This window comes from Mobula hypostoma, chromosome 15 (genome assembly GCF_963921235.1).
Source record: "Mobula hypostoma chromosome 15, sMobHyp1.1, whole genome shotgun sequence".
NCBI classification, from domain to species: domain Eukaryota; kingdom Metazoa; phylum Chordata; class Chondrichthyes; order Myliobatiformes; family Myliobatidae; genus Mobula; species Mobula hypostoma.
In genome coordinates, this window is record NC_086111.1 from 75,593,193 (window position 1) to 75,608,582 (window position 15,390).

General features: G+C 55.1%; 1 protein-coding gene across 4 annotated transcripts in view; it reads left to right on the plus strand.

The window, feature by feature from the left end:
- Positions 1–6,274, plus strand: part of LOC134357145 (G-protein coupled receptor 22-like) — a 57,825-nt gene extending 51,551 nt beyond the window's left edge. For all 4 annotated transcript variants that reach the window (XM_063068445.1, XM_063068443.1, XM_063068446.1 and 1 more), the window contains 2 exons: positions 1,154–1,304; positions 1,686–6,274. In XM_063068445.1, coding sequence (XP_062924515.1) covers positions 1,734–3,047 — 1,314 coding nt within the window. In that variant the 5' untranslated portion in view covers positions 1,154–1,304; positions 1,686–1,733 and the 3' untranslated portion in view covers positions 3,048–6,274. The remainder of the gene's footprint in view (positions 1–1,153; positions 1,305–1,685) is intronic.
- Positions 6,275–15,390: the final 9,116 nt, after the last annotated feature.

Consider the following 15,390-nt stretch of genomic DNA (forward strand, 5'->3'; position numbering starts at 1 on the left):
GCATCGGGTCTCGCCAATATATAGAAGGCCACACCAGGAGCACCGGACTCAGTATATCACCCCAGCTGACTCACAGGTGAAGTGTCTCTCATACATCGCATTTTCTAAATCAAGACTCCCAACTGTATAGTTACATCTAATATTTCTACTTCCCATATATAATATTTTTCATTTACTTATATTTAATTTCATCTGCCATTTATCTGCCCACATCTGGATTTTGTTTAGATCACTCTGTATTGATTCTGCTGCCTGAATGTTATCAGATAATCCCCCTAATTTTGTGTCACCGGAAAACTTTACTACATTTATTTGATATGTGATTATCCAAATCATTAATGTAAATTGAAAACTGCAGAGGCCCCAAAACTGATCCTTGCATAGTGGTGTAGAAGCTGCCCATGAGAGGACAGCATAGGGGAGGTCTGATGAGGGGAAGATGCTGTCCGTGAGCTTCTGGTACACACCCTTGGGCTTTTGTATCTTCTGCGAGATTGCAGAGGGGAGAAGAGAGAATGTCCGGGTAAGGTCCATGTGTACGCTGGCTGCTTTCTTGTCACCAAGTCAATGGAGTGAGGCTGGTTTGCATGTGCTGGACTGGGCTGTGTTCACAACTCTGCGTTCTCCTGCACTCGCGGGCGGGGCAGTTGGTATATCAGGCTCTGATGCTTCCAGCTAGACAACCGGCCCTGCATGGGAGACTGGTGTGGAGGGTGAGGATCCTGACAAAGTTGGCCACCTGAAACCAGCCCCTGACGGCACATGGGAATGGTCCTGTGGAAGATCCAGACCGACCAGGAGAGGAATCAGGTGTAGCACAGACTCTCAGCAGTGCTGCCCTGTCCTCCTGTGGTGAAAATGCCAAACTGGGGAGGTATGAGTGGTGGCCAGTCCCCCTCTCACTGCCCCGTAGGCCAGGATGGACGTGAGATACAGTTAGTGCAGAAGTTGGGAGATTCGGTCGTGTCTGGACACCACAAAATGCTGAAAGAACTCAGCAGGGGAATAAATCGTTAATGTTTCAGGCCAGCAGAGGTCTGAAATGCACATCCTCAGACGGTGTTTTTCATAGACACAAACAACACATTTCACTCTATATTCCTATGTTGTGCTGTACGTGTAATAAGTAAAACTAATCTTTATCTTTGAACAGAAAGCTGTCCACAGGGCTGACATCCCGCTTGTCTCCAATGTACCGGTGCTGGAGCGCTGGACACTATCGCAGAATGAGAGCTGCGGCCAGGGTACACCACCCATCTCTGCTGCCTAGGAGTGCTGCTGTCTGTTCCCAAGGGAGGGCACAGGTAGGTCCACTGTGCCCAGTGCGGACAGGCCAGTCTCCGAGGGACACTGTTCCACACCTGTCTCCCCAAACCCCACCAAATCCTCCCCTCTCCACTGTCCCTTCCCCGTACCCTCCCTCTCTCCATCCCCTAATCTTCTCTTCGTCCCCACTCCGTCTCCCATCCCCCATCCCCCTTCCCTCTTCCTCCTTTTCCTCTGTCTCCCATCTCCTAACATCCTTTCGGTCCACAAACCCACCTCTCCACACTCCTCCCCCCATTCCTTCATCTGCTCCCCATTCCCCCTCCCCTCCCCGTCACCCTGTCCCCTTCCCTCCGCCCCACGGATAGGCGAAGAGGGGTTTGCGATCCATGCCCACGGCATCATTGTGTTTGTTCTAGGTACAGTGAAGGGGTTTGCCATTCCTGGGACTATGCTGAGAGGCCCGGATGGACACAGCCATGGAACTGGATAATTTCCGGACGGTGCCCGAGGCCATGGACAAGTCATCGGTAAAGCCGGGCTGGTACGTCTCCTACCCGGTCAGCTTCCAGGTGTCGCTGACCAGCTTCCTGACGCTGGAGATCGTGCTGGCGTTCGGCAGCAACCTGACCGTGCTGGTCCTGTACTGCGTGCAGAGCGGCCTGGTAGACTCGGTCAGTAATGTGGTGACCATCAACCTGCACGTGCTGGACCTCATCATCTGCCTGGTGTGTGTCCCCCTGACCGTCACCGTGGTGCTGACCCCACTGGACAGTGACCTGGCCCTCCTCTGCTGTTTCCACGAGGCCTGTGTCACCTTTGCCAGCGTGGCCACCGCCGTCAACGTGCTGGTGATCAGCCTGGACCGCTACGACATCTCGGTGCGGCCGGCCAACAGGCTGCTGACGCTGGGCCGGGCAGTGCTGCTGCTGGCTGCCATCTGGCTCCTCTCGCTGCTGGTCTTCTTCACGCCCTTCATCGAGGCCGAGTTCTTCAGGGCGCCGCTGCAAGGCCCCGCCGGGCGCAACCGCAGCCTGCTGTGCGTCGGCACCGAAGAGTACCGGCGCCGGCCTGCCGCCTACGGCCACCTCTTCCTGCAGGTCCCCAGCTTCTGCTTGGCTGCCGCGGGCATGCTGGCCGCCTATTCCCGCATCCTGAAGGCGCTCGACATCCGCATCGGCAACCACTTCGGCCGCGGGCAGAAGCGCAAGAGCAGGAGGCAGCGGCAACGGCGGCGCCGGAAGAGGAAGGGCGCGGCGGCGGGGCCGGGCTCACTCAGCGCCCAGTACGAGAGCCGGAGGCCGGCCCCCGCCGTGGGAGGACCGCCCCCCGCGCTGGGCGTCCACGCCTCGGTGTCGGTGATCATCGCGCTGCGGCGGGCAGTCAGGCGGCACCGGGACCGACGGCAGAGGCAGAGGCGGGTGTTCCGGATGTCGCTGCTCACCGTCTGCACCTTCCTGCTGTGCTGGGCCCCCGTCTCCGTGGTCCACGTGCTGCTGCTGTGCCTGGGGCCCAGCGACCGGCTGATCCGCCTGCGCCTCTGCGGCCTGGCCCTGGCCTACGCCACCACCGTCTTCCACCCGCTGCTGTACGCCTTCGCCCGACACAAGTTCCGTCAGGTCCTCAAGAGCAAGGTGAAGAAGCGGGTAGTGTCCGTGCTGCAAGTTGACCCTGCGCCCAGTGCCACTGTCATCCACAACTCCTGGGTGGAGACCGGCAAGGCTCAGCCGGTGGGGGCAGCTGGGGCCCACTCCCAGCCCCTGGCCCACGTCCAGGCCTGATCCTCCACACCAGCAGCACAGGCCCACTTCAGCACTTCCCCCAATCCCACCTTGATTGCCACCCTCAATCCCTCCTTCAATTACCCTCAATCCCTCCTTCCCTCAATCCCACCTTCAATTACCCTCAATCCCTCCTTCAATTACCGTCAATCCCTCCTTCCCTCAGTCCCACCTTCAATTACCCTCATTCCCCCATCCCACCCTCAATCACCCAATTCTCCCAATCCCACCCTCAATCACCCCATTCCTCTAATCCCATCCGCAATCACCCTATTCCCCCAATCGCTCCCTCAATCACCCCATTCCCCCAATCCCACCCTCAATCACCCCCATTCTTCTAATCCCACCCTCAATCACCCCATTCCTCTAATCCAACCCTCAATCACCTCCATTCCCCCAATCCCACCCTCAATTACCCCCATTACCCCAATTTCACTCTCAATCGCCCCTTTCCTCCCTCAAACCCCCCAATCGTACCTTCAATTCTCCTATCCTCGATCTGGCTCACCCACCTTCCCCAAGCCCCTTCCTCCATCCCACCCTCAAATACCGCCATCCCTCCCTCTCCCACCCTCAGTCCCAACCTCAAACACCAGCATCTTCCCCAAACTCCACCCTCAGACCGCCCTTTCCATCTCCTCCTCCCTCTGAGAACCAGTGGCAGCAAGGTCCTGCCCCTACAGGACCCTTCAGCACCCAAAGCCCTGTCCCTACCCTTGACATCATCCAGTGGAACATGGCAGTGCATAGGTTAAACCAGTCCCAGAACCACAGCCAGTAGAGGGGTCTATCCAACAACCCCTCACCTAGGCCCCACATCCCTCCCACCCTCACCTCTTTTGTACGGAGGTTCCAAGCTGCCTCTGGAGAGAAGGTAAAGTGACGGTGTGGCCCGTGTGACACAAAGTTGGGAGGCAGGAGTGGTGTCCCACCAGGAGACGGAGGTTACTGCAACATGCGGCTGCCAGAAGAACCCAGTGCTCCACTGGACACAAAACTGCAGGAGTTGACACCGACCACAGACTCACCTGGACAGACAGATACTGTGCCCCAGGCCAGATCAGAAGCTGGGTATCCTGTGGATCGTGACTCATCTCCTGACACACCAAGCTCACTGCACAGGTACAGTGTGATTGAACTCCAGCAGGGACAGGTCAGGAGTGTGATCGAACTCTCTCCAGTGGCCTGGGTGAGCGCAGCACTGTCCGGAACAAAGAACCCACTGGATCTGCCCTGCCCCTCCGGTACCGGCACACTGAGGCTGCAGTATTCACTGTCTACAGAATTCACTCCCCCCAGAACGGTGACTCTACCTGCAAGAACAAAGGCACTTGGTGTGGGGAGACACCACCACCTTGCAGGGTCCCCATCACCCTGGCTTGGAAACGTCTCGCTGTTCCTTCCCCATCGTTAGGTCTAAACCCTGACCTCCCTCCGACCAGCACTGTGGTGAACCCTTTCACCAGAAGGACTGCTAAGGGCACCTCAGCCCCTCCTTTTTGAGGGCAATAAACACTGACTGACTAACAGGAGGAGTTGTGTTCTTTCAGAACCTCATAAACCCTCAGAGTGCAGAGGTAGGGCCAACTAATGGGTCAGCATGGAGATGGACCCACAGTGCGGAGGTGGTGCCTAGTGTCAGTGAAGAGATGGGACCCACAGTGCAGTGGTGGGACCCTCAGAGTGCAGAGGGGGACCCTCAGAGTGTGGAGCTGGGACCCTCAGAGGGTGGAGGGGGACCCCCGGACCACAGAGCGTGGAGGGGGACCCCCAGACCACAGAGCATGGAGGGGGACCCTCAGAGTGCGGAGGGGGACCCTCAGAGGGTGGAGGGGGACCCTCAGAGTGTGGAGCTGGGACCCCTGGACCACAGAGCGTGGAGGGGGACCCCCGGACCACAGAGCGTGGAGGGGGACCCCCGGACCACAGAGCGTGGAGGGGGACCCCCGGAGCACAGAGCATGGAGGGGGACCCTCAGAGTGCGGAGGGGGACCCTCAGAGGGCGGAGCTGGGACCCTCCAAGCATGGAGGCAGCTTCTACTAATGTGGAGACTGATAATTCTACTGACCGCAAAGCTCGGGAACTTGGTGAATTGGGAAAGAGGTTTTGAAAAATGTGGAGGGTTAAGTTAAGAAAATACATCTATGAAAGTGTAAGGCTGAGGGTAAAAGAGTACAGGCAGGAGTGATTCAGTCAGAGTTTTCAAATCACAGTGGTACAGACAGAAAGTGCCCCTTCAGCCCAAATCATGCATGCTGATTTTTGTCCGTCTACACACGAATTCCATTTATGCACATTAAGACCTTTTTCTTTTGTATCTTGCCTGTTTAATTGTTGTCTAATGTCTCCGAAACATGGTGATTGTTGACATTTAATAGAAACAGGCCCTTCAACCTAACTGCTCGTGATCTACTCCCTTCACCATTGTCTGGCCCATACCTCTCAATTCCTGCCCAAATGTCTTTTAGAGCATTGAACAAACAGTACCAGACCTCTGGGCCACAATGTTGTGCCGGCCTGTAAGATCAATCTAACCCTTCCCTCCCACGGTGCTCTCCATTTTCCTATCATCCATCTGGCTTTCTGGGTCTGCCTCGACGCCTGCCCTTGGCAGTGTGATCCGTACCCACACCTCTCTTTCAAAAAAACCTACCTCTGACATCTCTTCCCACCCCACCCCTCTACTTTCCTCCAATCACCTGAAATGATGCCCTTTAACATTAGATATTTCCAGCCTGAAACAAAGGCTCTGATTGTCCCCTCAAGCTGTGTCTCATCATCTTGTGCTCAATCAAATTGTAATTTTATGCCCCTGTATCTCTTCCTCTGACAATAGTAATTGAGTAGAAATACAAGGACCCAAAAACTTCTTTGTCTTGTATTTCTACACAATTAAATCTTAAATAAGATGTATCATATTTCCATACAATTTAATTGTATTTCTACTCAACTAACTAAGTTTTTTTTTGAAATACAGAGCAGAACAGGCCCTTACTGAACTTCGAGCCGCTCTGCCCAGCAATCCCTCAGTTTAATCCTAGCCTAATCAGGGGGCAAGTTACAATGACCGATTAACTGGTATGTCTTCAGACTGTGGGAGGAAACCAGAGCACCCGGAGGAAACCCACGCGATCACGGGGAGAACGTACAAACTCCTTACAGGGAGTGGCGGGAATTGAACCGGGGTCGCTGGTACCACAAAGCGTTTTGCTTACCACTACGCTACTGTGCCATCCCAAAAGTGAATTAAAAGTATTAAATAAGAAACTTTTTAAGAGACTCTTAAATAGGCAAATGGTTGATAGAAAATGGAGACTATATGGGAGAGAAATGTTATATTGATCTTGAAGCAGAATATGGTACAATACTGTGGGCTGAATGGCTCATGCTATGTCCTATCTCTTTCTGAAGGGCAGCCTGTGCTGGCTCCGAGGTCCCTGGGGGGACACACCACCCTCGCACTCTCTTTGCATCAGCACTCGTCTGGAGCTGGAAGAGTGTTGGTTATGTTACAGTTCAAATGGTACTGGTGTGTTTCTGGGCTCAGAGCCGGGAGGGTGGAGGCAGTTGGAAACAGAACCAACAATGATTAATTCAGAGCAGGTTCTGGGAGAGCTGTTGATATAGGGCAAACCCCAGTGTATAGTTCCTGTAGCCTTCAGCCATTTTTCTGGTCTCCAGTTCAGATTGAGGTCACTGTTGGTCAGACTTCAGAAATCCTCCCCCATCTCCCAGCAGCAGAAAGTATCTCACATGAAAAGATCATCAGATCAGCCAGGTGGAAATTCAGGAGAAAGGTGTTTGACAGAGGAGGAGGGGGTTCAAAGGTCATCACCACCTTTCCCCAGTTAATAAAATCAACAGAACATCGATACTGGAAAACAGAAATAACCCCAGTGAGTGTTTGACATGTACAGCAGGGCAGGCAGCGTCTGGAGGGAGGTGGAGTCCTGGCGAATGGTGGTGGGGGCGGACAGGATCTGGGACCTTGGTGAGTGAGAGAGAGGGGCCTCAGTGTGAGGAGAAGGAATCCAGAGAGAGGGGAGAGGGTCCTTGTGACTGGGTGGGGGAGGAGAGACTGTGGGGGTGTGAGAATCCCCGGTGGGGGGAGACTGGGATGGAGTGAGAATCCCCGGGGGAGACTGGGGTGGGGTAAGAATCCCCGGGGGGGAGACTGGGATGGAGTGAGAATCCCAGGGGGGGGAGACTGGGATGGAGTGAGAATCCACGGGGGGGGGGAGACTGGGGTGGGGTGAGAATCCCCGGGGGGAGGGAGACTGGGATGGAGTGAGAATCCCCGGAGGAGACTGTGGTGGGGTGTGAGAATTCCCGGGGGGGAGACTGGGATGGAGTGAGAATCCCGGGGGGGGGAGACTGGGGTGGGGTGTGAGAATCCCCCGGGGGGGAGAGACTGGGGTGGGGTGTGAGAATCCCCGGGGGGGGAGACGGGGGTGGGGTGTGAGAATCCCCGGGGGGGAGACGGGGGTGGGGTGTGAGAATCCCGGGGGGGAGACTGGGATGGAGTGAGAATCCCAGGGGGGGGAGACTGGGATGGAGTGAGAATCCACGGGGGGGGGGAGACTGGGGTGGGGTGAGAATCCCCGGGGGGAGGGAGACTGGGATGGAGTGAGAATCCCCGGAGGAGACTGTGGTGGGGTGTGAGAATTCCCGGGGGGGAGACTGGGATGGAGTGAGAATCCCGGGGGGGGGAGACTGGGGTGGGGTGTGAGAATCCCCGGGGGGGGAGAGACTGGGGTGGGGTGTGAGAATCCCCGGGGGGGGAGACGGGGGTGGGGTGTGAGAATCCCCGGGGGGGGAGACGGGGGTGGGGTGTGAGAATCCCGGGGGGGAGATTGGGGGTGTGAGAATCCCTGGGGGGGGAGACTGGGGGTGGGGTGTGAGAATCCACGGGGGGGGATACTGGGGTGGGGTGTGAGAATCCCCGGGGGGGAGACAGGGGGGGTGAGAATCCCCGGGGGGGGAGACTGGGGTGGGGTGTGAGAATCCCCGGGGGGGGAGATTGGGGGTGTGAGAATCCCCGGGGGGGGGAGACTGGGGTGGGGTGTGAGAATCCCCGGGGGGGGGAGAGATTGGGGGTGTGAGAATCCCCGGGGGGGGGAGACTGGGGTGGAGTGTGAGAATCCCCGGGAGGGAGACTGGGGGCGGGTGAGAATCCTGGGGGTAACTGTGACTGTGGGATTGTCACCCATCTCGATGGAGATTGTCCAGATTCCTACCGCCACCTGGTGGAGGCCGGGGGAACTGTAACGCTCTCGAATAACATTACACGGAGTTTCACGGGTCTGCTGTCGGCAGCAAGTGATCGGAGTCAATCTGGCCAACGGGAACGTGGTAGTTGGGTAACACTTGTACTTAAGAACACAAAAAGGAAAAAAAAGGCAAAGATTGAGCGGATGGACTGAGACTTTTTCCTAGGATGGAAATAACTAATGCGAAGGGTAATATTTTAAGGTATTTGGGGTAAAGTATCGGGGTGGAGGTCATTGGTGGGAGTTTTTTGCATGGAGAGTGGTGAGTGTGTGCGAAATGCCCTTCCACGGGTGATGGTAGAGGCAGATACATTAAGGAATTTAAGAAACTCTTAAGATAGACATATGGATGATAGCAAGCTGGACTATGTGGGAGGGAAGGATAAGATTTATCTTTGAGTAGGTTAAGAGATGGAACAGCATCATGGGCCCAAAGGCCTGTAATCTGTTCTACGTAAAATTATTGTGGTGAAGTTGGGTAGCGAAATGAGGAAGGAGTGAGATCACATCTACCTTCCATGTGTGGTAGTGATCCCCCAATTTAAGGTGAGACGTTAATATATTGGAAACTGTTCAGGGTTTTACTGAGCTGGTACTCTGGAGAGGCTGGGTTTTCCTGTATGAGTGACCAGGCTTGCATCCACTGGAAGGTGAGAGGGGACAGTTAAAGCAAGTCAGATCCTGAGGGGTTCTGATGGGCTGGACGTGGAGACGGTTCCTCCAGTGGGAGAATCCAAATCAGGACACTAAAAATGAGGGACGTTCATATGAGGCCGATGATTTCTCTTGTGAGTCTTCAACAAAGAGCAGTGGAAACAGATCGAATATTTTAAAAAGAAGCCTGCCAGAGGGTCTCAAGGGGCTGAATGGCCTCAGTCCTACTCACTTCTTCCCAGAAATGTCATTGTATTAGAAATGTGTGTGTGTGAGTGAGAAAGAGAGTGTGTGAGCTTGTATGTGAGAACCTGTGTGTGTGTGTGTGTGTGTGTGTGAGTGAGAGACGGAGTGAGCGTGTGTGAGAGAGACTGAGTGAGTGAGTGTGTGTGTGAGTGAGAGACGGAGTGAGCGTGTGTGAGAGAGTGAGTGAGTGTGTGAGTGAGTGAGTGTGTGTGTGAGTGAGAGAGAGGGAGGTGAGTGTGTGTGTGAGAGAGAGAGTGTGAGTGAGTTTGGTGAGAACCTGTGTGTGTGTGTGTGTGTGTGTGTGTGAGGGACAGAGTGAGAGTGTGTGTGAGACACAGTGAGCGAGAGTGTGTGTGAGTGAGAGAGAGGTGCGTGTGTGAGCTTGTATGTGAGAACGTGTGTGTGTGTGAGAGTGAGAGACGGAGTGAGCGTGTGTGAGAGAGACTGAGTGAGTGTGTGTGTGAGAGAGTGTGAGTGAGTTTGTATGTGAGAACCTGTGTGTGTGTGTGTGTGTGTGAGTGAGAGACGGAGTGAGCGTGTGTGAGAGAGACTGAGTGAGTGTGTGAGTGAGTGAGAGTGTGTGTGAGTGAGAGAGAGGTGAGTGTGTGTGTGAGAGAGTGTGAGTGAGTTTGGTGAGAACCTGTGTGTGTGTGTGTGTGTGAGGGACAGAGTGAGAGTGTGTGTGAGAGACAGTGAGCGAGAGTGTGTGTGTGTGAGTGAGAGAGAGAGGAGTGTGTGTGCCATCCGGTATCTGCAGGAGTTTGTATGGAGAACCTCTGTAAGTGTGTATGACAGAGAGAAGGATAAAAAAAAAAGAAAATCCACGCATGTGTTCACAGCTGTGCAGGCGAATCTCTGCATTACAGGAGCCGATGGGTTTGCCCGCAATCCCGCGGAAGTTGCACAGTTCCAGCTCCCTGTGCTGGCGCCCGCCGAACGGCTGAGTTTCTGCCAAAAACCGAGGTGCTGAGGGAAAGTCACACTGTGGAGGGGCTCACGCTGTCGGAGCACTCTCTCCCAAAGCTGAAAACTTGCTGCAGAAGACCACCAGAAGGGTTGGCAGTGTGGAGAATCATCTCAGTAACTGAAACACAAACACGAGGATAGCTGCAGATGCTGGAAATTCAAGCAACACACATCAAAGTTGCTGGTGAACGCAGCAGGCCAGGCAGCATCTCTAGGAAGAGGTACAGTCGACATTTCGGGCCGAGACCCTTCGTCGGGACTAACTGAAGGAAGAGCTAGTAAGGGATTTGAAAGTGGGAGGGGGAGGGGGAGATCCGAAATGATAAGAGAAGACAGGAGGGGGAGGGATGGAGCCAAGAGCTGGACAGGTGATTAGCAAAAGGGATATGAGAGGATCAGGGGACAGGAGGCCCAGGGAGAAAGAAAGGGGGGGGGTGAACCCAGAGGATGGGCAAGGGGTATAGTCAGAGGGAGAAAAAGGAGAGAGAGAGAGAAAGAATGTGTGTATATAAATGGCTCCATCCCTCCCCCTCCTGTCTTCTATCATTTTGGATCTCCCCCTCCCCCTCCCACTTTCAAATCTCTTACTAGCTCTTCCTTCAGTTAGTCCTGACGAAGGGTCTCGACCTGAAACGTTGACTGTATCTCTTCCTAGAGATGCTGCCTGGCCTGCTGCGTTCACCAGCAACTTTGATGTGTGTTGCCGTAACTGAAACAGTTTCCTTGTCTGGAAGGATCAGTTTGGTGAAGTGTGCGCTCCGTGTCTCTCAGCGCTGAACAGCGGATGCGACTGGCGGATTGCCAAAATTTCAAGTCTGACATTGTTGGGAGCAGGGATGTTTGTAACAGCGGAAACCCATCCCGTTCGGAGTGCCGATCCCACGGTGTCTGGGTGCGAGGGTTCGGGATTTTGGAGCGGCTAGAGGAACAGCGGACCGGCGCGGCCCGGGAAAAGCTTTCATTGTTCGCCGCTGCACAGACGGTGCTGAGGGTTTTAACACTTCCCTGCCCGTCCACTCCTTTTCTCCCCCGGTCCCGTCTCTGAACGGTTCCCTTTTGACTGTTCACTGCTGTTCCGCTGGGTGTCGACTGTGTAATACCCCAGCGGTGGTGGTGAACTTTTGAATTTGAACGGCATCATGGCAGGTTACAGCTCCAAGGTGTCCCCGCCGAGGATGTGCGGTGGGGTCCGCGGGGTCGGGAGTTACAGCTCACCAAGATGACCACCCTTTCAAATTCCCGACTTTAAAGAACACCGTACGGCGTACTGTGCCTACTTCAGTCGGTAGGAATGCCGCCATAGAGGCCGTGGCGGAGACTGTCGGAGGCCGTGCGGGCATCGTTGCGGTAGCGGTATTGAACAGGAAAACTCTCCTGTATTTGAAGTCACCGCGGGGTGTGTTTCAGGCCCTGAGTCAGGGGTTGAGGGTGGGGAGGGTTTTTATGCAGGTGGACCCGGTGCTGGGCCCCGTGCGGTCGGTAATCCTCTCAAACATCCACCCCCATCTCCCTGACAGGGCCCCATTCCCCAGTCTGCGCTCCATCGCGAGGTGCGATCAGAAATAACCCCGATACGGTACAGAGCACCTCCCCGGGGTTATGAGCACCTAGTCTCATTCCAGCGCCGTCTGCCGATGCAGCTGGAGCGGGGTGGGGCCCAGGGGCAGCTCCAGGGTTATTCTAAGTGGCGATACTATACCGTCCCCTGGTCTGTGGGTGCCTGAGGTGCCACGCCTGTAAAGAGTTTGGACACATTCGGAAGAATTGCCTGAACCGTCGGGTGGCCAATTCTGCCTCAGGGACACAGGATGAGACCACTGGGCCTTCCTCCGCTGACACCGCCCCCCCTTTGCTGTCCCTCCCCTTGTCACCCCCCCCCCCGTTGTCTCCCTCTGGGTGCAGGGTCAACAGTGGGGTTGGTTCCCCAGATTGTTGCCTCAGTTGAGGCCAGGTGCCCTACTGAGGGGCGCCTAGTCCACGATGGGAATCGGAGCAACCCGGAATCGCCATCCCGTGCAGTCCATCAGAGGGAGTGCGGCCCACGGGGTGAGGAGGGAGGGGACTCTTCTGGCGCTGACTCCGAGGCGGGTGACAGGGGTATGGAGATGGATACGGCCCAGCAGGCTTGTATCCTGGCCGTGGGAGGGATTCCGGATCCAGAGGTGACAGGACCCCCCCCCCCACCTCTCTGGTCCTTTCTCTGCTGTCATTGCTGTCATTGGAGCGAGTTCAGAGGAGGTTCATGAGGATGATTCCGGGAAGGAAGGGATTAACATATGAGCAATATTTGGCAGCTTTGGGCCTGTACTCACTGGAATTTAGAAGAATGTGTGGGGATTTCATTAAACGTTGGAGGGACTGTATAGGGTGGATGCGGAGAGGGTGTTTCCAGTGGTGGGGGTATCCACAATTAGAAGGCACAGCCTTAAAATTGAGGGGCTAACGGGAGAAAGGAGGGTTTTTTTTAGTCACAGAGTGGTGAATCTGTGGAACGCTCTGCCACAGACTGCAGTGGAGGCCAAGTCTGTGGGCATATTTATACCGGAAGCCGATAGATTCCTGATTGGCCGAGGCAGGTGTGTGGGATTAAATGGAATTCGGGATCAGCCATGATGAAATGGCGGAGCGGACTCGATGGCCTGAATGGCCTGATTCTGCTCCCATGTCTCGTGGTCATGGGGCTGGGGGGAGAGCCCGTGGTGGGGCCTTCCATTAGGGCCATGGTTTGGAGCGGGGTGGTCACATCGGGTGGAGATGACGGTTGCTTGGAAGGTGACAAGACCGTGGGACATGTGAGGTGGAAGCCGAGATAGCAGACTCCTCGACCCCAGCACCGAGTCACAGCCCGTCTCTCTGGAGGAGATACGGCAATTCGTGAGGGTCGACTGGAGGAGACCTTTCAAGGCCCAGTTGGCCACCGATCGCTGGTCGGGTCTGGGAGGGGCCGTTCAGTCTCTACACGTGACCCTCCAAAAGAAGGGGAGGGGAGCTGAGGTGACCCGTAAGGAGAGGTGTCAGTCCGAGAGTCTGCTGGAGTACCTGGAGAAGCATTACAGGGCGAAGTCGGGACAGGGCTGGAAGGAGATCTCTGCTTCCTCTCCCGGGGGCTCCGGTGAGGGGTCTCAGTAAGATGTGTCACGAAGCTAAGTGTCACAACCCTCAAAAAGGTCCGCAGAATCCATCATCTCTCTGTCCTCCGGGACGGGAGATATGCGGTGAGCTTCCTGCAGGAAACCCGCTCCGTTCGAGGAGAAGAATCCACCCGGCTCCTGGAATGGCGGGGTTGGCGAGGTGGGGTCCACATCAGCCACCCTCAGCTCCACTTCCAGCAGGGTGTCCATCGTTTCTCCAGCCTGAGATATTGTAGGTTCAGGAAATCGTGCCGGACCGCCTGCTTCGCCTTGCCGTGCGTCAGGCTGGCTCACCGATGCACGTTATAAATGTGTGCGCCCCTGAGCCTGGCCCGATACCTTTGTGCCCATTCTGAGAGGAGTCTGTGTTGCTGGGCTCCATGGATGGTAGCCAGTGCGTTATCCTGCGGGGTGATTTCAACTGCACCCTCGAGGGGAGGGATCACACTGGTCCCCAGAGTCGTCGAGCATCGGTAAGGAAGTTCAGGGAGTCGATTGTCTCCACGGACTTGGTGTTATCTGGTAGAACCTTCACCCTGACCTCTGTGCTTTCTCGGGGAGGTACGGAGGAGGTGGAGGCTCGCAGATCGTCTAAATCTGTGTCTCCAGGGCGCATGTCTCCCGGGTGTCGGCCGCCTCCGTGCGGCCTATTGCGTGCTCGGACCACCACCTGGGGTGGGCAGAGCGGAATGTGCTGCCCGCACGGCTGGGGTCCGCGTACTGGCACTTCAACAACCGGCTGCCGGAGGGCAGCCATTTCCGGGATCGTTCCGGCTCTTCTCGAAGTCCTGGCAGGTACAAGAGGAGAGTTCCCGCTCCCTGAGGCTCTGGTGGGACGTGTGGTCCGACTGCTGTGCCAGGAATATGCTCGGGGACCGACCGAGCAGCGGATGTCCGGGATCGATCGGCTTGAGAAGGAGGTGATTGACACCTGGAGTCCCGGCTAGGGCTGACCGATGGGACAAGCCCCTCTGGGATGAGTACCAGAGGAAGGAGGAGGCGCTGAGGTACCTGTGGTTCAAAGGTCCCGAGGCGATTATGTGAGGTCGCGGGTCCTGATGCTACAGGATCTGGACCTCGCCTCGCCCTTCTGTTCTCTCGAGGCCCCCGGAGGCATTTTGTGGAGCCACTGGCAGAGGAACATCACAGATCCAGCGGGAATCGTTCCGTAAATTTCCTTTTATGAGGTTCTATTCTCGCTGGACCTGTACAGGTACAGTTCAGAGGGGGACTTCTGGAAGCGGTGCACCCCCGGGAATTGACTGTTTCATAGGCAGTAATAACCATATTTTAATTTGAATTTATTCACTGTCTGGTAAATAATTAACGTTTGTACTTTGTGTAATTTTGGTGTAAATAAACCTATAGTTCTGTTTTTTATAAAGGGGGTGGTACATCACGCTCCATTCCAGGTAAAGTTTCCTGCCTGTGGCCATCAAACTTTACAACTCCTCCCTTGGAGGGTCAGACACCCTGAGCCAATAGGCTGGTCCTGGATTTATTTCATAATTTCCTGGCATAATTTACATATTACTATTTAACTATTTATGGTTTTATTACTATTTATTATTTATGGTGCAACTGTAACGAAAACCAATTTCCCCCGGGATCAATAAAGTGTGACTATGACTATGACTAACATCCTGGTGAAGAAAGAAGAGGTCGCAGATGTTGGAATCTGGAGCTGAAAATGAACTGAGTGGGTCAGACAGCACCTGTGGAGGGAACTGGACTGCCAAAGCTTTGGGTTGGAACCCTTCACGGAGATACAGCGAGGACACAAGACCTCTGTTTAATCCAGGATAATTAGCCACCCTCTCTGATGGTATTTACAAGCACTTGCTCTGTAGCCTTCTAGACTTGGTGCTGTTGGTTTTCACCAAGATGTTGCAACAGGCTCTGACCCACCACCCCCTCTGGCAATGCCTTCCACATTGCCACTACCCTCTAGGTAAAAGGAAACTTCCTCTGGTCTTCTCCTTGCCTTCAGCTTAGACACCTGCCAGAGGGAAATGATTTTACACAAAAGCTCTACCACAACCTCACTGACCCAGGTAGGAAGGGAAGTAGCCCAT